The sequence below is a fragment of the Harpia harpyja genome, chromosome Z (assembly GCF_026419915.1).
Source record: "Harpia harpyja isolate bHarHar1 chromosome Z, bHarHar1 primary haplotype, whole genome shotgun sequence".
NCBI lineage: Eukaryota > Metazoa > Chordata > Aves > Accipitriformes > Accipitridae > Harpia > Harpia harpyja.
This window is the reverse complement of record NC_068969.1, coordinates 5390264-5412245: the sequence shown is the minus strand read 5'-3', so window position 1 is coordinate 5412245 and position 21982 is coordinate 5390264. Positions and strand designations below refer to the sequence as shown.

The following is a 21982-nucleotide window of genomic DNA, read 5'->3' as shown; positions in this document are numbered from 1 at the left end:
TCAAGCAAACACACGTCACAAAACCTCAAATATTTGCCTTTAATGATATACTCGACTGCAAGCTGAATGTCGCAACATGAGCTGCACTGCAAGTTGCCTGCCCCTTGGTGAAGCACTGACATCGCTGCAGCGAGGCAGCCAGGCAACAAACCTGCCGCCACTGCTCACGTGCCCCTGGGCAACGGGAGAGCAGTCCCTACCCCAGGCCGCTTGTCAGATAAACCCTCTGCAGCAAATTAAGGTCCACTGAGAGATGAGCCTGTCCCAGAAGGCAGGATCTCCCCCAACCCTGCCTATCCCTGAAGCCCTTTGCTGATGGGGACTGTCCTCCTCATCAGACGCCATACCCTGGTATTCCCTTCTGAGTCCAGAATGGCAGCAAGAGCCTCACAAGCGCTAAGCAGAGTAGACAAATAGTACCACGTGCCCTGTGGCTTTGGCTACACTCACACCTCCCCAGAGGAGGTTCACCTTTTCCCCCAGCTCACGTGGTTGTAGAGCACTGGGCTGGTGACCTGCTCAAACCCCAGCCTGGCTTTGGGCAGGTATTAATCAGATGCTCACACCCTCCCTGCTCACTGTTACCCTATTCTCAACCACTCCAGATCCATATAAATTCTAACCTTTTTCCACTGCCAACATACTTGCAGCCCCTCCCAGCCTGCAAAGTTAATTAGCGCACACATATTACTCCATCAAGTGGGTGCCGAGACTTGCAGCCTGACTCTTGTTCTGGCTGGGAAATCCCTCCAGCTATCTTGGGAGACATTACCGGCTGGAGGACAGTGATGTGTTTTGAAAGGAAGGGAAGACTCACCTCCATTGGTGATGTTGTGCCCTGCTGGTTGTGGCCAAAGCCTTTCTTCCACCCCGTGGACTGCAACATTCGGTTCCCTTTGTTGTTACTATCAATCCTTGGGTCATAATCACTGCAAAAGATGCAGAATCAATTGTCCAGTTTTGCAATGCTTTGAACACATGCCAGGGATTTTTAGCTCTGCTAATAGCACCTTCATTGACATTCCAACCTCTCCTGAGGGATACCCAAGTTGCTTGCAAGAAGCACACCACCCAAGGAAACCAACACAGTGGATTCTGTGTGCTGGGCTCAGACACCTTTGACCGCCTAACGCCTTGTCTCACCTCAGGGGAAAATACACCAGGGCACAGGAAATGAGCTCAGACTCCAAAATATTTATGGTACGAGCAAGCCAGGAGCATTCTGTGCTTGCACTTCTTAATCCGAATTTTAGCAATAGCTAGAAAGTGAAGTCTAATCCCTGCTGCTCTGTTAGATCTTTCTTTTCTCCCAGTGCTGTGGTCATTGAGCTCAATAGGTGCAGTGTTGATTTGGACACCCTTTCTCCCACCTGGTCATTACTCATCCAAGACCATTAACCAAACCCCATAGTTTTGCAAACCACTCAGCACAAAAATAGCTTCCTTCAGGCAAGTTCTACTTTCTGGCTGCTGATGACGCTGCACACAAACTGCTTTAGTTTATCCACAGCTATTCCAGGAAAACAGGAAAGAGACGACGTGGATTTTTAAACTGCAAGACATGGAGGAAAGGTGTCTTTCTGAGGTGCTGTACCAGAAGGGAACAGGCACATAACCAGTTTTGTCTTCAACGCATGCCTAGCAGTTCCTCTGCCCGCTGGAACACGCGAGCTTGCAGCAGGCAGGCCTTTCGAGAGCTCCACATAGCACGCACTTTCTTCCTCCACCTACTCTGAATGAGATGGAAGCAGCTCCTAGTGTTCCTCTGAGTCAGTGGAACAGATGAAACACAGCTTTGCTCTTTCTTTCAATGGCTAGATGCCAGGACAGGAGGACAGCAAGTGCCTTAAGAATGAGGTGGATGGGAACAGGCTGCATTCTGCTCCCTGCGCCTGGCTAGGCACACTCAAACCCCCCCATCTCACCCAGGCAGCTTGTCTCTGCTTTCCCCTAAATCCTCGTTTCCACCCCTGCACTACACACCCCTGGCCCTCTCCTGCCCTCTCTGAGAAGTCCTACAGCACAACAGGCTCACACTTTGGGGAACTCTACCCACAAGAATCACAGCCCTTCTGGCTGTTACTCTTGCAGATCCACCCCACTGGCCTTGGTGTGCCAGGAGCACACGTGCCGTCCCGGCATCAGCAGCCCCAAAGAGATCTAACCAAGAGCAGCCATTACCCCTCTGAGTCCCGGTCGTATCTGAGTCGTTTCCTCTCTGGTGAATCCATCTGCTGGAATTTCTCTCTCCGGTCGTTTCCTTTGTCTTTATATCTCCCCTTCACAACAGAAAGAACAAAGTAAATACAACAAGTATTCAACACCCCACAGGAGACTGCTCTGCAGCCAGGTCTCATCTCATCCTCAGCTGGCTGCAAATCTGTCCTGGGGACCTACAAACCCTGGATGTTTCTAGGACCTACAATCCACTTATTCTGTCCTGATGGCATCTGTTGGGCTGACCCAGAATTGTGGTTGCAGCCTTCCAGCTACGGCACTGGGAGCAGCTTTGCTACCTTCTGAACAACAGACAGTTACAACTCTCCCATTCCTGGCCAGGCATCAATTTTAGATGGAAATCTGGGTCCTACTTAGCCCAAAGCCCAACACTGGCTTGCAGGGCAACAGAACCTTCTTCTGGGAGGAGAGAGACCTGCTCTTAGAAGCCACAGCACTATCTACAGGTCCAAATGCAGAGTGTGCCTACAGTTCAGTCTAAGACTTTCTGGGAGGCGTTTAATGTCCAGGCTGCAGATACAGGTGCATAAGTGGAGGGTCTGCCTGGGACCAACATCCCTCTAATGCAGGACCACTAACAGAAGTCTGCCCACCACCGCAGACCCACCTCACGCTCTCTCTTCTCCAAATATGCCAGTTCCTGCTCAGATCGTTTGATCTTCATATGTATCTCCAGGTTTTGCTGGAAGGAGGAAAGCAGAAGCCAGTGTCAGCAGAGGATACAAGCTGTCAGGGTCATTTGCTCCACCCGTAAGGAGTACAGGTAATAAAGTGGCATGCTTTTGCGCCTGGACTATACCAGATGGAACAGCTTCTTTTGCAGCCCAGACTACCTGCTCCCCCACAGAGGCCAGGACCCCTTCTTCTCCACAGTAAGGAAGGCAACCAGTCCTATTTTAACCTGCGTGCAGTTTGGCCCTCCTAGAAGCAAGAGCTCAAAGGCAATGCAGAACATGGGGAGACATGTGCTAAGTTCTCACTGCTATCACACTCATGTCTGCCAGCACCCCACTCTCCCCAAGCCTTAGCTATCTTGCTACAGCTTAAAAAGTCACACCTTGATGTTATAGCACTCCCGTGGCAGAAACAAGCAGCTCACACAATGCTTTGAACAGAGCTTTGATGGGAACTTTGCCTGTTACTGTGTCAAATTCAGCACAGCTCTTCCCACCCAACCGTCGCATTTTTCTCTGCAGATCACAAAGCTGTTGAGCCAAAGGCAGCTTGCAGCACACGCACAACCCCTCAGCCACCAGCTCCCCCATACCTTGTGCAGGTTGGAAAGCTGCTGATGCTTGATGAGCACTTCCTTGTTGGGAAACTGCCTCCTGCACAGCAAGCAGGCCAGCTTGTTCCAGTCAGTCAGCTTGTCGTCGCTGGCCTTGGCCTTCCTCAGCTGCTCCTCGCGTTGTGCTGGTGGGTGGGGAGGCGGCAGCCACTGCACCTGTGACTGCTCCTCCTCTTCCTCCTCCTCTTCATTGTCACTGTCTCCTCCGTACTCTCCCAGAAGTCCTATCAGAGGGTTCACCACCTTGGGCTGAGGGAAGAGGCAGAAAAGTGTGCCAATTTGTAGCATCAAGCCTGCCCTACCATGCGGGGCTCTGCTTCCCCAACCAACCTCCCCATGACTTCTGTCTCCATTCCAGCCCAAGAGCCAGAGAGCAGCATACCACCAGCATGGGCAGGGAATGGAAAGAAGCTGGCTGGACACCAGAGGGTAGACACCCTTCTGTTCTCTAGACAGGCTGTGCTTTCATGCCAGGCTTTACCAATGTGCCACACACCTAAGCACAAGAAGCTGACTGAAGCAGTGGCTATTTGGCAGGGAGCTGCTGTCAGTCACTTTCTCTAGCAATGGAGATCAGTGAAGTTTGGCCTTCCTTAGTCTGGAGGCAGCTGGAAGAGTTTTCTGCCTGAGGAGACCCTGCTTAAATGCAGGTATTAAATCTCCCCATGCCAGAAGCCCACAAACAATCTCAGAGTTATAAAACAGACTGCCTTCACCATTCCATCTCTAATGCTCCCTCCTCTGGCACGAGAAGCTGGCACCTCTGTCACTCAAGATCACGGCCAGGCTTTGGTGAGCCTCTCTAGTCCTGTACCCAGGCTCAAACAAGGCAAAACCCAATCCTATGGAGCCGCTTACCGGGGCTGCACTCTCATCCTTTTTCACAGAGGGAGGTAATGGTTTTTTAAAGACGTCTTCTGCAGAAAACTTCTCCTCTCCAGTCTCATTCTGAAACAGTCAAGATCAGGTGTTAAGACCACCATAGCATGGACTCAGTGCATGCAATAGCTAAGCACCCATTTAAACAGGCCTCCAAGGAAACCAGGCAGTTGGCAGAAATGAGGTGGTGGTTTTGGCGGCAGACATTCCCATTCTGGGGAATCCATAGCTCTCCTGCAGCTATGCCCTTGGTTTCAGGGACAGCTGCAGCAGCTCACCATGCTGTCCCAGCCTGTCCCACTCTCACTCTCTGCTGGACTGTCATGCTGACAGCAGCTCCAGCCGTGCCTCAGACCAGTGAGGGAGCTGAGGCAAGGCCAGGTCACATTTGGGACACCTCTGTGCACAGAGGACACAGAGACCAGGTGCAAAGCCACTCCCACAGCCAGCCAGCATTGGAGCAGAGAAACCCACCACTCCAGGAAGAGTTACAGTCCTGCTTGGCCATGAGAGATGAGACAAAGCACAAGTACTATAGGTGAGGAGGGGAAAGGACACCATCAGTTTTCTCTGCTGTGTCTGCTGCACAACATATGGCCAGGCTCAACCAGCGTGGTGGTGTTTTCAGGATCTTCCTTATACTGGACAGAGAACACCAGAGACTGCAGTCACCCAGCATTGCAGCAGGATGAGCCTGTGATGCTCATTTGTACACTCAGCAGCACAAAGAGTGTGCTGGGGTGAAGCTTCACGTCTACATGCTTTACAGTAAATGGGTCTGAAGCCCTGGACATGCTCTAGTTTAGCAGTTCATTAGCTACTCATACCTGACTGGGGAAGACAAGTGCTATACGACATCTTACCAGGCCTGCACTCTCATCCTTTTTCACAGAGGGAGGCAATGGCTTTTTGAAGACGTCTTCTGCAAAGAACCTCTCCTCTCCAGGCTCGTTCTGAAAAAACCCAAGATTGGGCATTAGGCCATCAGCAGCACAGGGGTCCAAAAGTGCACACAGCAGCCAGGAAGCCACTTCTGAGCATCCAGAGAAACCAGGCAGCCGGTAAAAATGACAGAAGGATTTCTACTGGAGATGCTTTCACCCTCCGTTCAGACAACACCATGTTTCTCCTAGGTCAGTGCCCTTGAAAGCAGGCATCCTCCATACCAGACGAGACTCCTTGGCTGGCTTGGTTCCAACCTCAGGGACAATCACACCCCTTGGGTCCCAACTGCCCAGGGCTGGTCATGCCACAGAGTGTATCCAGACCAACAGGCAAGGAGGAAAACAAAGTTTCTGCATTTGTGGCTAAATCACTTCTACCAACTCTCCTGGCATTCCTCAGGCCCAGTCAGTATCACAACACTGTTGCGGAAGATCCTGCTCCAAGCACCCACGCTCAAACATCACTTTGGGCACTTACTCCCAACCAGCAGCTCCCTACGCTGGGGAGACAGCGCTTGCTCACTGGGAGCAGCACTGAAGGGCACTGCCGAGGACTGGGGCTGGACTCTGGGACGGATTGTACAGGATGGCCGTCACAGACTCTCGGTTCACCTTTGCAGCCCATCTGCACCGCCTGCCTCATCTTCCTGCCTGTCTGTGATGTTTGGAGGGGGCACGAACTGTGGTTAGGGAAGAGCTGAGTCTCCGTCATTATCCGAGTTGGTATGTTTAAACATCTCTGCTATTTTTCTATTGGCTCTGTTACAATACTGGGTGCTTTCAGCAGCGTAAGTGAAATGTGTGTCTCAGTTACCTGGATGTTTCTGAATCCTTTACCATAAGGAAGGGATGAGAAGCCCTGACTTAATGTCACAAGAGAAAAATTTCAGGAACTTACTCACACCTGGCCAGACAACAACCATGTTCCTGGTCTGCTGGTGAACCCATGTAGTTCATTGTTTTCCCTCACTATACCTCCCTTTTTGAATCCTCTATGAATTACTCTCTATTTTCTAACCTCTCTTACCTCAACCTCCTAGCCTCAGACCTCTGATCATCCTGGTGCCTAGAGGGATTTACCTTAGCAGAAGTATTTTTCCCTTTCTCCTTTTTGTCCCTATTGTCCCTGCTGTGTGGCTCCTTCCTTTCATTTGTCCGTTCTTGGCTTCCATGCCGCCGCCTTCTGCTCTCTGTAGGTGATGAGCAGGCTTCTCGGTCTATTGTGACTTCTCTCTGAAAGAGGCATTTGGAACAGACTTAGCCAAACCCCTGCAAACTTCTTGTTGGGCTTATTGTCCTTATTGGGCTGGGGAGACCAGCACACTAAGAAGGGACTGCAGAGCCTCAGACAGCTGAGGGCAAAGGCATCAGAACTTTGCTGGGGCAGAAGACAGTCTACCACAGTCGGGTCATCAGAACACTACCCTGCTCACCCCAAACATGGACATCTCCAGTATCATGAAAACAAGATGATAGTCCCAGAGAACCTCTGCAGATGGCTCTTTTTCAGCATCCTTGTAACTACTGCTGGCTGGGGTCAGGGAGCAAAGAGACCACAGATGAAAACAGAGCTCTCCTGTTCACCTTTTAATACAGAGAGTCACATATCACAAGTCTTCAGTAAAATCTAGCACGGATGCTCTGCCCATAAGTCTACTCAACAAAGAGACCAAAACCCCTCCAAAGGCAGGGCTTCAGAGGCCAAAGAGGCAGCTACAGTAACTGGTTCAACTTATGGATTCCTAGGCTCTCATTAAGTTGATACTTTGGAACGTGTATCCCTTTTATACAGGTCACAGGACTGAGCGAAAGAAACACTCTCAGCCTCTCTACTGTCCTATGCTTGCCTGTCTTCAGGATCCAGCTGCAAAATCTTTCCAGAGAAGGGCAGTTTGTAAGAACATACTGTGTGTATGTTCCCATGCACTCACCTGAGTCCTGGGGTCATAGTATGTCCCAGCTATGGGATCATAGTAATTCCCAGTTTCAGGATCATAAATGTATGTGGACACATCTGATGGAGCTGAACAGAGAGACAAGAATTAACACCACAATATTCCAAAGGCAGAACTTGCCTTTTACAAAGACAAAAGCATAGGCAAATATTACATTGCTGAAAGGATCAAGAGTGGGAAAGAAGAATTCTTCTCTCCTGGCAAGACAGGTATGAGCATCCTCACATCGTTCAACCTATATCTTCTTTTCTTTAAGGAGTAAGAAGTGAGATAGGTTTTCACAATTCTTCTGTTTTAGGACTCTGGCAAAACTTCCACATCAAAACACACACACTTACAGGGGCTGCGCTGAGATCACCAGACCACAACACTTGACTGGACAAAGATACGTAATTCAGTAATTTCCCTAAGAATGAGTACTACGCTCTGTGTCCACCCACCCCTGTGAACAAGCCAGATCTGTGCTCTTTCAAACAGTCTGCTGTTTAAAGTGATGACACTCCCTACATCCTTTCTGCCCCATGGGTGCATGAAAGCTCCCAACAAGGAAGGGAAGCAAACTGTTTCTACAGTAAAAGCCAAAGGCCTTAAGGGTAGGCCCATAATGTGAGGAATACTTCTCATCTCCAAAGTGTTATTGGACAGAGCTCAGCAATACTACATACAAGTTAGTAAAACAATCAGGAGTGTTCTTCCAGCTACTGGCACTGCTACATAAAGTGTATTTTCTTCCATCTCATCTAGTAATTGCCAGGCTGATTTCATCCCATCAGTTTACCACAACAAGGAAAACCACGCAGCAGGTTTCCTTTATCTGCATGTAGTTTTGCACGGTAAGAGTAGAGAGAAACACATCATCAGATAGGAAAATGTGACTAAACAAAGTTGGCAAAGGAACTCAGAAGTGGGTGTAGCAAACAAACCTACTCTTAGCCTTTAAAAATATTTTTGGGCTGATTTCTACATGTCAGTGCCCTTTTAAGGAAGAAAAGTCTCCACAGTAGGAGTGAGGCAGAGCTTAACTTACACTGTGCTCTGGTGCGTCTCTGTGATTCGCCGCCCCTCCTGTCTCTCATGCCCCTTCTGCCCTGGAGTAAGTGAACAACACAAACACATCAGAGACTCTTTGACAAACATCATATTGCTTATCCTCCCCCTCACAGGCCCATAGTTCAGGAAAACAGCTCACTTAGCTACCCTGAATAGAGCACAAGCAGACATAGCTTTTCGTCTACAGAGCAATGGACAGTGTTGCAAAGCACAAGACCTCTGTAGCTTCCACGAATCTTTAAATGAGGTGCTCACAGCAATCCGTATCGAAGCCTCCAGCTCATTCAGTATGGGAAGAGCCCTGTAGTCTAGTAACAAGCACTAGAGAAGAGACATTCATTCTGGGAAAATTCGCGGAGACATTCACTCTGTAAAAGCGTGGTATAGAGTAATCCAGCCTAGAACTCCCTCAAGCAGCATCTGCACTCTGACTTGCACTTCTATGCACATTATAAACACAGTGTTAGGGGCAGAGTAGCAGTGAAGAGCACACTTGAGCATTATCATCCCATCTTCAAACATGTTGAACTTTCTGCAGCCCAAAGGGAAAAAGCCTAAAAAAGTCAGGCCTATAACCCCCAGTGCTCCCTCCCTTTCCAGTGACCTGCAGGGAAGCTGTGCAGACCTACCGGGCCATAGTAGGAATTGTCACCGTGCTCCCCATAGTCATTCCTGTTGAAATAAAGGTTGCAGGTTAATGTCAATCTGGCTTCACATTAACCTCAGCATACTCAAAATGATCAGCAGGACCAATAAAGGCAGAAAGACCATCTTCGCTGGCCACATGTTGGATTGTGTCCATCCCAGGAGACAGAGAGACTTTGCAGATCACTGTCTCCACAAGTTATGACCACACTCTCTGCTGTATCCGTAAAGATGCATATCTCCAACTGCTTTTTAAAAAGCTGAACCCATTAATTCCCTCACTATGGGATTTGATGGCTGGACAACAACAAGAGGCCATGCAATATGATGATTAATCCCATACTGCTCAATCACTGAAGCTTCTTCTAGCTTTGATGCCTTCAGCTCTCCAACACATTTTTAAGTTGTAGGAACATCTGTGCTAATTCACGTGCCAACCTTTAAGCACCTGGTCTCACAACACAGCTCTAGCCTTGTAGCACATCACACAAAGGACGAGCCTACTGCCTCATCTGTCTATACCTTCTCCTCCCTGTAGCAAGATTCACTTCCACTGTACGTCCATCAATGCAGATAGGGGGATCCAGGTTCTGCAGTATCTTTAGCAACCTCAGCGCTTCCTGTAAAAGGAAAGGACAATTTCACATCCATGAGAAGGAAACATAAGGCCGTTTCCCAAATCCAGTCCGCCTGAAAGGGTTTATGCTTACATGATGACCACAGTAGGACAGGAAACACAACACTTTTGTCTAAATATTAGTGAAAGACACTTAGAATGTGACAAAAAGGATAAATGCATTGTTAGGTTCTCTGCTTGTCCTAGGACTGTTTTCAGCAGCCAGCTAGGGACTATATTCTCGTAGGGCTACTGTTGCCCCAAAGAGTTTTGGTGAACATCCTCTGGACCAATGCCAAAGCACAGCTAGGGAGTCTGGGAGTCACCCAGAACCAGAAAATGTGAACTCTCCAACATGGGACTGTCTCTTAATTAAGATTTTTGCCTTCTGCAGACAGAAACCACCGAATTCAAGTTCCCTGCAAACAAAATATCTGTGCAAGAGGTGTTCAAGTTTAGGAGGGTCTACAAAGAAATGTGTTGGGCAAGAAACTCACTCAGCATCACAGCTTGCGACAACAGACTATCTTAGCACCTAAAGCCAGAGAGCAACAGCTGTATCAGATATTCCCGGTACCTAGCCAGACAAGCAGAAGAGAGGACTCAGTCCAGGACAGCTGCACCACAAGTACAGCTATTTCTTGTATTTCTGTGATTTCTCTACTTCTACAGACTATAGATGCCAACAGGGGGAGCATGTGAAAGCAGGAAACTACTCACAGCATGTGAATCCAGTTCAATGAAGCCATAGGTCTGCCCCATCCTTCCAGCCTTGTTCTTCATGATGCGCACGCTGGATGTGGAGAGACGCACATATGGGGCCAGGAGCCCCACAATCACTTCTGGTGGTGTGAATCGAGTAATACGCTTCAGCATGATTGCTGTGAAGCACAATGAGGGAGGTGGCCAGGAAAGAAATAGTAAAAAAAGATAATTCAGATCTAAGTTTATTGTGACAGCACAGATAAAACTAAACCCACTCAAAGCACCAGCGTGGCTTCTTGCAGTTAAGTCTGGAAGCCATCGCTTTTTTTCCTCTCCACTTTGCAAGATGCTCAGAGTACTGCCTCCAATTGTTAACTTTTCCTTCCCAGAAAACAGATCAGAAAGTACGCCCCTCCTCAGAGGAGCTCAGCCCAGGATAACTTCTGGCCAAAGAGACTTCTGCTGCTCTGCTAAGTTAACTGCACCATCCTGAAGCCAGCTTGCCCTGAATTAATTTTCCTAAAGGCAATTTGCCAGCACCTTTGGAGCTGGACAGCCCACCATCACTTGATGTATGGATTTGCACAACATAGAAACAGCCTCTGGAGGTTTTAGTGAAAGCTGCCCTTTCTGCAGATGGCCTCATGGAGTGCAAGTAAGACGAATCCAAAATTGGGCCCTGTGCCACTCACTTCTGCTTCCTCCACCATCCTGTGGTGTGGCTTCCTCTGCTTCTCTCTGAGAAGGCAGCTCCTGGTGCCGGTCCATGTCCCTTCTCTTCTCCTGTGAGGGCCGCCGCTCTCTCCCTTCCTCTCTCTTCCTTGGCTCCTGCTCCTGAGGCTGACACTCCTGCTGTGGAGCAGGAACTGAGGGCTGGAGAGGCTGCTTTGGAGATCCTGGTTGTCCTGATAACTCTTGCTCAGGTTTTTCAAGCTTTGTCTCTGCTGTTAGAGAGGAGAAATGGACTGGTTTCCCATACAGTGTTTCAGCATGTATTTTTCTCCTCCTGTTTTCTGGCCACTGCAGTAGCACCCCTTATAAAAGGCTAACCTGTTCTTAACCCATGTCTTAACACTCTGCAGACACAAGGTGTGTAAGGACAAGCTAGATACTGCTCATCCTTCCATTGCCTTGTTTCATGTTGGGCTCGCCTGTCCTGGAGGACACCTGACCTCTCCTGTCAGAGACAAGAGGCTTTTTGGCCTCCTTTCATGATTGGCTCTTGCCTGGGCAAACGTGAATCAGGGATGGGTTTGGATATGTTCCTCCCATGTCCAGGACAGCCCACATGGCAGTGATATCCTTACTATGCCTGATGTATTCTTGAACACCCATAGCTGAGCAGTATCAACTAGTAACCGTCACCCTACCTCTATGCTAGAGGAAAACTGGGTGCAGACCCCTATGATCACTAAGTGAAATGAATCATAATACTGATTTTGATCAGGTGCCTACTTACCACAGATGAGGCAGATATTTATGGAAACACCCTGCCCCCCAGCCTAGTTATGCAATGCAGAGAATATAAATCCCATGAAGTTTCTGTGCTTGAAGGCCTCTGAAGCATCTGGCTTCACTTCAAAAGAGATCCCTACCTGAGCTGCTAAAGCTGTTGGAAAGGGAAGCCAAAGCTGTGGGGCTGCAAGGTCAGACATCACCAGCCCTGCACCTGCTGCTGAAGCCTCTTCCCACAAAGAGAAAGAAATGAGAGTGCAAGACTTGGCACAGTGAAGCTTCACTCTTTAATGCCCACCAGAGCACCTCCCCACTCTCGTTCTGTTTGGGCAGCGGGCAGCATGGCAGAACACACAACGATTCTGCATGTAAATGTTGGGAAAGTTGCACACTGACTTGCTTGGCTGTCAGCACAGCTCATGTTGGACAGGCCCATACTAATCTGTCTGCAGTTTGCAGCGTGCAGAGTTTTGGCTACACTTCATGAGCAGAACCTCGTGTAAAATTTGCATAGGAAACCAATCTGCATGTGCAGCTGTGAAAACTGCCCATGCAAATCACACAGACATAAGCACAACCCCGGAGGTGGGGAAAGCAATTCTCTTACTGAATTCTTGCTCAGCTGATGCATCCTCTCCCTCAGAACCACCTCTGGAATCTGGGCCTGCTCTGCTTCCTGTAAGAGAGGCATATTAAAGTCCATTTCAAGACCATGAGTCACAAAGCATGCAAGAACTCACACAAAGCTGCAGTAACGACTGTATATGCCTAGAGTTGTTTTGTTTCACTCGGCAATTAAAGGACAGTCATACAGAGGTTACCTTATTACACATTTTCACAATCAACAAAAGCAGGTCAGTAAGAAGCATGCACCACAATCTGTCTTCAAAGCATCTTAAAGGCTCTGTTTAATTTGCTCCTCGGCATTTTTATTACAACCCACAGTTGTGTTAGGCCATCTATGAGAATTTTGCCTTCATAATGCTGATGGAGGAGCCACAGTGCAACGAAAACACAATCACAGGGACAGTGCTTCAGTAAATAAAAAGTTCTGCATCGGTAGTTATTTTAATGTCCTTCTGCCTGGGGTATGCAGGTAAGAAACACAAAACATCAGAAGCCTGCTCAAAGATACAGAGTCAAAGCTTACAAAGTGCCTGGAATACCTGCTCGTCCCAAAAAAATCATTTCCTCAAGGGAGTGTGTTTTGGCTCTCGTGCCCTCCCACCCAAAAAGCAGAGGTGCTGGTGGGGTGAGGAGAAGCTCCTGGAGGAGCAGAAGTCCTTTCCATGCACTTCTTACAGTCAGTAAGGTGAGTTCAGCAATTCAAATCCTGGATTCACCTCTAATCTGACAGCCTCAAAAGAATAACACTAAAAACATGCAGCTGCATCTCCTAAGGAAGGTGGGTTGAGGGGAAGCCATCTCACCTATGGCCAGCAGAGTCCTAGAGGACACACAACTCGCAACTCTGTGGACGAAGGACAATGCCAGAGCAATAGGAAGGAAAGGCTTTGTGCAGTAAGACACCTCTCCACCAAGCCTCACAAGAACAGAGAACCTGGTAGCAACACATCTGCATGTAACATCTTTAGTGTGGACAGGGAAAAGGGTCTAAATGAAGCAAAACTAATAATCCTCCTAACACAGTGCTCAGCTAGCCCACTAAAAGGGATGCCACAGGGAAGCCAGAAGACAAACTTACTTGTCAGGGCAGATGAAACTTTTAACCGACCAAGCACAGGGGACCAGATATACTCACCATCTCTTGGGAGCTTGCAATAGGAGCAGGAAGATCTGTAGCCCACAGTACACACCTTACACTGCAACGGAAGATGGACAGCATGAGGAAGTCATGTTTTGAAGGCAGTGGGTACAACCTACTCCAGAAGGCCAGACTCTGCAGTGCTTTCAGAAAGTAAGTAACAGCCACGGAAAAGTTACAGTGAGAGCTTAAGAGACAGGATGTGTAATGGCCGCAGGAGCCTTGGCTGGAACGGAAGGGAAAAGTTCACATGGCTCACAACTGGGATTGCCTTGGGAACAGGACTTTCACACAACTTCTGAGCACAGATTTGTTCACACCATGGAGGTACTTCACTAGTCCTCTCAAGTGATGCTGGACCAAAAAGCTCCATGCTAGGCACCATACTGCTAGCTACCATGTTGTTTCAAAGGATCCAAAGTTACCTTTGTATTCTCTAATCTCAACTCACTCCTAAAGCAGTGACAAAGTCCTTATCTGAGCTAAACTGTAGATACTGATGTAATTTGCTGCACAGGGAGAATCAGTGAAGAGGTGTCTGCTAACCAAGAGGTAGAGCTGTACAGGCTCGGATGGTTATCCCACCCAGAACCACCGTGGAAAGAGCCAAGTGCCCCATTTTCACAGCTCTCTCTGAACATAGCATTCCTAACTTCCTCTTCAAACTCTTTGTAAATGCATTGCTTCTCTTTCATGCAATTTTCTTTTCTCTAACTAAAGCCCTGCAAATGCCCTGGGGCACAAGAAAGCTCTTTCAGGCCATGCTTGTGCACAGCAACGGCAGGGACATACACTTCCAGCTACTTCTCATTGCACTGAGCTGTTGTGAAACCACTGCTTGAAACTTCTGTCTCTGCTTGATCTCTGGAGCATTGTAAGCACAGATGAGGCGCTGAGCAACAGCTCTGCTGGCAGCTGGAGTGCATCCAATTAGCCTGGATGAAGGTCTTTGTAGCCCAGTGTGATCCAACGGTCAAGGTGGGAGTCTTAACTAGAACTGATCCCTTCCTGCCCTGCTGCAACCTCTTGGTCTGCAGTCAGTGGGAATGCAGGCAACAACCCTGCCCTTTGCTCTAGCACTCCTCCCTGCCTCCTGCAGCCAAAAGCGCCCATTCTGGGAGAACGGCTGGAACGGCATGGGAACAAAGCTGACCCTCGGGCAACTGTGCCTCCCCAGAAATAGGCCAGTTCCAGTCTGTACTAACTGCTGCCTAGGCTTGGACTCATTTCCATGCTTCCTTCCCTGCTGCACTTACTACACTCAAATCTAGATCACAGGTTCCTGCATGAGACAGAGGGGTGGTTTGCACTTTTACACTGGTGAAAGTTCTGGTTACCTGGGCAGTGAAGACACTTGCAGTTACACACATGAACCAGAGTGAAAGCCTGTTCCATTCCGGTTGGCAGAATCACTGTCTCATGTTAGTTTTTAAGGAGAAAGGATCCACACACTATTTTCCCCACTTGTTAAAAGGGAATCACTGCATAGGGATGAAACTGCTCTGTGCATAAAACACTGGCTACCTGTACCAGCGCAACATGCACTCATAAGTGGTATGAAAAACAAGGTAGGCAAACCCCCAGAAGTTTAGAAGAGACAAGAGCTTCAGGGCAGGTATTACTCTTAAGGATATTCAGCCACTGAACAAATATTTAACACTCCTCTCTGCTGCCACTGCCATAAGAGCCAGCAGGGGAAGCACAACACAGCTCTCTGATTATATACTTACACGTTTGCAACGCCAAAACTCTGGGCACGGAGTGTACTCAAGGGTCACTTCTTTGCCACCGATCGAAAGAGTTCCCTGTTGAGACAAGGGGGTAAATGACGAATGTGCCCAGCACACACAGATTACTCAGAGGCAAAGAAAGGGGTTAAAGCTCTGGTTCCTAAAGGTTTCGTAAGTGAAACAGGGTGAAAGGGGGAGAAAGTCTCCCGGTTCAGATAGCTGGAGCTTTGCCATGGAAGTGGAAGGGAAACTGCCTGTGCCCTGCTCTAGCACGGGGCTACAAAGCTGCGTGTTAGCTCCAGAGGAACTAGGCAGAAGAGGCTTTGCCACCTCCCAGGAAGAGCAGAGGTAGAGTAACCAGAGCACGACAGGGAAACTGCTTTAACCTGCTTTTGTCCACATGCTGGAAAGGGGCAGCTGGACAGCCTCCTTCACACCAGGCTGGCCTCAAGGCAGCTACTTGAGGAGGAATACAAGGAAAAATGCCACTGAGGTGAGAGAATTTTCATACTTGGGTTAGTCTTCGTGTCACTCATGAAACCCTGGCTTTCCTTCAGAGAAGTATGCCAGCATGTGGCAAGACCCCTGGCTCTGCAACCAGCAGAGCCGCTCCACTGCCTACAAAGACACACTGCTTTCAGCTCTGTGCATGACGCTTTGGAGAGATGTCAGAAGCCCAACAAATCCACAAGCTTTGCTGAAATGCAGATGATTTACAGGTGAAATGAAGTCGTAGGTGCAAGTCCCCCAGCTCCTGCCCGGAGCAGCCCATAAAAGCAGTGAGCAGCAAGGACTCCCGGTGGATCTCATCTGCCGTGGACAACAGACCATGCCCGGGCATGCAGGATGCAGGCTGAGCCACAAATGCATGGAGCCATGAGATATCTCATGTCACTGGAGGCACTGCCAGACCATGCAGTCTGTATTTCCCAATACCACAATATGAGACCCGGTGACAATAATGAGACACAGACCCAGGTCTCCCAAGCCCCAGGAGAGCAGCTGCTCCTCTGGCCCATTGCTGGATGGTACAGACAGATGTCAGGGAACTGTAAATGGCCCCAAGCTATTCTGGAGACCTCTGGTGAGCCCGAAGTTTCCTAGGTACTCTGACCCTGTAGCCTAGTCATGCAAGAGCCCCAGAGCAAACCATGAACATGAGTAAACAAGTTCCCAGAGTTATTATTCAGAAGTCACGATACACCCATGCATGAATTGCTGTGCAGAACGTGAGGGAGATGATAGGAATATGTAAAGTAGGAGGGAAGAGTTCATGGGAGGGAATCACTCAGCAGCAGTACAACAATCCTTTAATCCCTACAAAAAAATGCAGCAGAGAAAGTTGGAGACCAAAGACACTGCCCTGTAAGGTCAGGTTCCACCACGTCCCCTCTCCACAGCCTGCCTTTTACAGACCAAGGCCGTCCTTTCCTACCAGGCCTAAGGGGTTTCCTTTCTGCTGCCCAGCTGTTCAAGCACTGCTTTCCAACATGGATTTGCCTTTGCCTCACAGAAAGCTAAGCTATTCCTAGACCTTGCGGAGGGCTGGTACGTGCACCCAGAGCACAGTGCTGCAACCTCAGATGCAAGGAATCTCCTCGGGGTCTATTCACAGCATGCAGTATTGCCTACTTTACATGTCTAGAAGGTTTGCACCTTCTTTAAGGCACGTGAGGAAACACAAGTGAGAAAGACAGGGAAGTGGAAATCAAGGCTGTCCCACTGGGACTGTTGGTCCCTCCGAGATGGACATCCTTCCTCTCCCAGGCAGGGCACCCATCACATCACACCACACCACACACTCAAGAGACGGGCAGTGCCAGGAGAGCAGGCTAGAAATGCCCACGTCTGCCTCAGGACCCACCGAGCACAGGCAGGGAGAGAAGGCAGGGTGCACATCCTCATGAGCAGAGCTGTGGCCACTCCGTGAGCCCAGGGAAGTCCTCAGAAACAGCAGCTCCTCAGCAGGCAGTTGCAGCCCTGCCTAGGAGCTCAGGAGACAAGGACAACTAGATTTGAGGACGCTTCCTCTGGTAGGGCAATCCATCATACAGCTTCATCCTTCTACCAGCCACTGAGGATAAAACTTGCCAGAAGCCTTAGGAGTATTTTTGTTTTTACGGAAAATGGTTTTTAAGTGCATGTGGTGCTGGTCTCTACTGCAAATTCAGTTCTTGGAGACTGCAGAAAGTGTCACTTGCATAATTACTCCTTAATTTCCTTAACACCCCGCTGATTGCCTGCTCGTTTTTCCAGCAAGCTCTCTCTTACTGATTTCTTCTTGATAAAGTTATTTTCAAGGTTGCAATCATCATTTAACACTCCAAAATGAGTCCTTCATTTAGGACACACATTGTCAGGATTCAGTGACTTTAAATTCCTCATTCCCCCATTTCGTTACTAGATTCCATCCCAAATATTTTCAGAACCTTTATTTCCTCTAGTCCCCGTCACTGCTTATTCTTTTTCATCTATATCTTCTTCCTTTTCTCTGCAAAATGTTTTGGATAATACTCTGATTTTCAGTTCACCACTTTCAGTTGAGCAGACCTTTGTGAAATCACAAAGATCTTCTGAGAATTCAGGGAACAGTGCTAGAGGGAAAAAAAAAGGTAAGGCAAGGTATGCCACATGTACTGTCTGGTACCCAGACTGTAACAATCTCTTCCATATTCATGCATTTTATCCTGGACCTCTCTCACCGACTCAATTGCACTATCCCGTTAATTCTCCTTGTGGATTTTCAACATCCTGCACTTCTGAGCAGCTTGGCTTTTTCTTTCTAAATCAGTATGCTACAGAAATGTCTCTCTGGTCCTCCCAGTCAGGAACCTCCCCCTCAAAACTAGCAGTAAACACACAGTTGACTCACCAGTGAAGGGTTTAAAAGGCAGCACAGCTCTGCAGTACTAGAACACCGAGCTCTCAGCCACGGAAATGCCTAGATTTCCAAGGGCACAAGCAGATTCTATTGTTTTTTCTGAATTGCCAAATTCATCAAAACAGAGCATCAGGACTTTACTGCTGGGAGCAATGATTTATGCTACTGTTCGATATCTTTCAAACACAGTTATACATGCTTTTTCACTTAGAGGTCTGTTGGAAATGCAATACTGGATTCTAGTCTAAGTGATACAATTCAGTACAAGCCATTTCAGCTAAAGCTACTAAAAAATCTGCATCATCTGGAATAACAGCTGATGGCTTAGTACGTAAATGTTACTGTCAGGAGACTCTGATCAACTAAGCAATCCCATCATGAGGTGGTCCTATAGAGCGATGCCATGAAACTGTAAAGCCTGTTTGCAGAAAGTGCACACAGCAAGTAGCAATGTCTCAAAGCCCTTCATTGAGCAGGGACAAACCCCACCAGAACAGGTTACTTTAAGAGAAGGAAAGAAAAAGGGAAGCTCCCTTAGCCATGATATCCACAGGTGATGAAATCCTTCCAAAAGCACTTTGGAGATTTTGTGTCAGCTGGGCACAAGGCTTCAGCAACAAAACTCCAGTTTTACTAGAGCAGCTTCCAAGCTCTTTGTCCCCAAAGGCAGTTAAACCAGAAGCATTAAAAGAATATCAGTAAAATCTAAATGGTAAAGGTAAGCCAACTGTAAGAAAAAAAACAGGCCACATTCCTAGCACACGTAATGCCCACTCATGAGGTTGGTTTTAACTCATCTTTAGTTTATCCTCTTTGCAATCAGGCAAGGAAAGAACTCACCTCCTGCTCTGAACAGAGCACAGCTAACTCACAGGTACAGGAGTTGTGCGTGCTACCAAGTAGTGTAGTTATGTGAGCACAGATCGCTTTGATCACGCTTCCTAGGGAAGCAACGCAGCTACTGACAGGGCCAGGAGACAGACTGCTGTAGGTCAGACATAGCACGAGTTACCCACTTCAGCTGCTTATCTGTCAATTAGCATTTACAGTTGGCATGCTGGTATTTTTCATGTTTGTTGACAGCCTTCTAATGATGATGACTGGGGGTTGAGGAGGGGGAGAACTTGCCAAAAAAGTATCTTTATGCTCTCCAAGACCAAGATGACAGAAGAATACAAATCATCAATGTCAAAGTTTTTGCTAACGGTTTCTCTGAAAAAAATTTAGAGCATCCAAGAGCGACCTAGAAAATTTGAAACATGGAGGGCTTTTGGAGCACAGCACACTCCCTCAAATCAAACCAGGCTTCTGCTGTAACTGAATTTGGTCAAACATTAAAACCTTCAGTAAAATCTCACTTCAGAGCCTCTCAACAATGAGCTGACAGCTCTCCAAGTATTCCACCCCATGGGTCATGCTTCAGCAGTTACCACAGGGGCTGCCAAACCGCACGGAGACGTGGATGTAGCAACCAACACTGGTGTGGATTGCTGTGGAGGAAGTGTGCTCCAGCTCTTCCAGTGGGATGGTAACCGCATGCCACCGTGCCTCATCACAAGAAAGGCCACGGGTACCTGACTCAGTGGAATAGCAATTGTCAGTCTCAGCTTTACAGATGACACACCTGGAGTGGCGCAGGTCATTTTTGGAACAGAACCAAGGATCAGCTCTGGAGCCCCCAAATCCACAAGGATTAATAAGCCAAAGTTTTCTCCTTGGCTACAACCACAGAGCAGCAACCACGGGAGTGCAGGAGGTGCCTGCACCACAAGCGAACCATACTCAGATCTCCTCCAGCGGCTGGCTCATGCACAAAACCAAACACCACTTCAGCTAATTATTTCTTATATTGTTCATAGTTTGATTAAATGGAAAATATCCGTGCCATGAACTGAAAGGTTGTGGTATCCTTCTTGCTGACTAATAACCAAGTTGGAAAACTGACATGGTTCCACATATTAAAAATGAACTGAAAATATCATTTGCAAACAGATATAAAATTGCATACAAAGATTATGACAAAAGAATGCTTACGGGCAGCACAGCAAAGCAGTCACATTAAAATACCAGAATTAACCTCGTTTACATGATGTTATTTCAGCCCTCTTATGCATATTTACTATAATTAGGATGGTTATTCAAAAATCATTATACACCCATCATTTAAAAATTATTTAAACTGATTAATGACTAGTGTTTATTGCCTTGGGGAGCCTCAGATAGTACCCCAGGAGGCAGCCTGGGAATGCAGAGGGAGCCCATGGTCCCAGCAGCACTTCCTAGGACAGCGAGCACTCACAACGCTCAGGGTATTTTCCAGTCCTGGCCTCCAAATGCACTGGACGGCACAGGACAGGGAGACAAGTGGCTGACAGCAGAAGTCGGGTTATCTAATTGTAACCACAAATCAGACTGCTTTCAGGTTTTTCTCCTATTTGAGTATGGATTATAAATGCAAATTTAACAACCCCAACTGCAACACAATGTAAATTACGTAATCGCATCCTATTTCACTGGCATGGTTATCTCTATACGGAGGCTGGAGGGAAGCTGGCAGGGAGAGCACAAGGTTCTCTCCCTTAAGGTATTCATCTTCAGATAAAGCACACAGACAGGGTCAAACACCAAAAGTCCCTCTCAGCCACACATCCCCAACTGCTCATGGAATTCAGGAGGCAGCAGCTTCCTGGGATGGAGCAGAGGGCCAACACCAAGATGCCTGGGAGGGTAAGAGACCAGATGGATATATTTCAAAACAAGATCATTTCAGCCACAGAAACTGGCTTCTCATCCCGTTTTTTCCATATGCTGAAGTTTTTATCTCCAAGCTCCTTGGCAGCTGCTGTGCAAGGGACTCAACTCTACAGAGCAACAGGCAGTACATTTGCTTACCTTTGACAAAAAGCAGATGAGAGAAGCTGTGAACTCACAAACCACAATCCATCTGTAATTAAACATTTAGAAAGCAGAGCATGACATGGAGAGATGAAGAAACAAGAGCAATCCAGCCTGCTGCAGGGCACTGCAGCAATCTGGCATTTCCTACAGGAAGAGCAATTACAAGCAAATTCCTCTCCCCAAGGCTCTCAGCCCCCTTCTCCAGCTCCCTAACCATTTGCGGCTCAGGGACTTCTTTTTATTGGCCTAATCTATCAGTGTCCAGTAGTCTACTGCTGAGTAACTGACAGTCAAGGCAGAAGGTTCAAGATATACAGGGGAAAAAGATGGTCAGGTGGATCTCTGGGGAATGGTTACATCACCAAGTGGATCCAAACAACCTTGCTGCGTATTATTATTATTATTATTATTACAGGTTTTTATCAAGACTAACACTGAGATGAATCTTGCACAATAGTTGTGTTAGTGGTCACCTGGAAAGGAGGATGTTTGGCTCCTGACCATCAGTGATGCTTGGAGCTCAAGAGCATGTGGCATCCCTTTGAACCATTTAGCAGTAAGGCATTCGTTTCAACAGTGATCTGATGCCAGCCAGCATGGCATGCTCAGGGCTCATGGTCTTCAAGGTCAGAGGAGGCCTGAGACTGAGAGCTGAAAGATGTCATCATCGATCCTGAGTTAACAGAACATAATTTCAGGCACATCACTGACAGGCATGTTAAACAAAATTGGCCCTAAAACAGAACTGAGGCACTAGGAGGATAACTTAGAGAGTCCTAAAGATGTAGTAGCTAAATATAACAGATTGAGATGCTATACAAGGATTATTTTATCCCAGATAGCACTCAGTGCCTCGTTTTCAAACTCCTTTCATATAAAACCCATTACCTACTTGCACGGGGACCATCCACCGTGACACACATGTTTCCATTT

The 21982-nt window shown here is 47.8% G+C and overlaps 1 protein-coding gene across 4 annotated transcripts in view; it reads right to left on the bottom strand.

Moving 5' to 3' along the window:
• The window catches only part of RBM6 (RNA binding motif protein 6), a 59716-nt gene that overhangs the window by 1232 nt on the left and 36502 nt on the right, over window positions 1–21982 (bottom strand). For all 4 annotated transcript variants that reach the window (XM_052775806.1, XM_052775805.1, XM_052775807.1 and 1 more), the window contains 16 exons: window positions 15271–15345; window positions 13538–13598; window positions 12383–12451; window positions 11013–11264; window positions 10336–10496; window positions 9522–9619; window positions 8984–9026; window positions 8332–8392; window positions 7281–7372; window positions 6430–6582; window positions 5269–5358; window positions 4385–4474; window positions 3506–3775; window positions 2846–2920; window positions 2182–2279; window positions 818–929 (listed from right to left, as the gene is read on the bottom strand). In XM_052775806.1, the coding sequence (XP_052631766.1) occupies window positions 818–929; window positions 2182–2279; window positions 2846–2920; window positions 3506–3775; window positions 4385–4474; window positions 5269–5358; window positions 6430–6582; window positions 7281–7372; window positions 8332–8392; window positions 8984–9026; window positions 9522–9619; window positions 10336–10496; window positions 11013–11264; window positions 12383–12451; window positions 13538–13598; window positions 15271–15345 (1800 nt within the window). The remainder of the gene's footprint in view (window positions 1–817; window positions 930–2181; window positions 2280–2845; window positions 2921–3505; window positions 3776–4384; window positions 4475–5268; window positions 5359–6429; window positions 6583–7280; window positions 7373–8331; window positions 8393–8983; window positions 9027–9521; window positions 9620–10335; window positions 10497–11012; window positions 11265–12382; window positions 12452–13537; window positions 13599–15270; window positions 15346–21982) is intronic.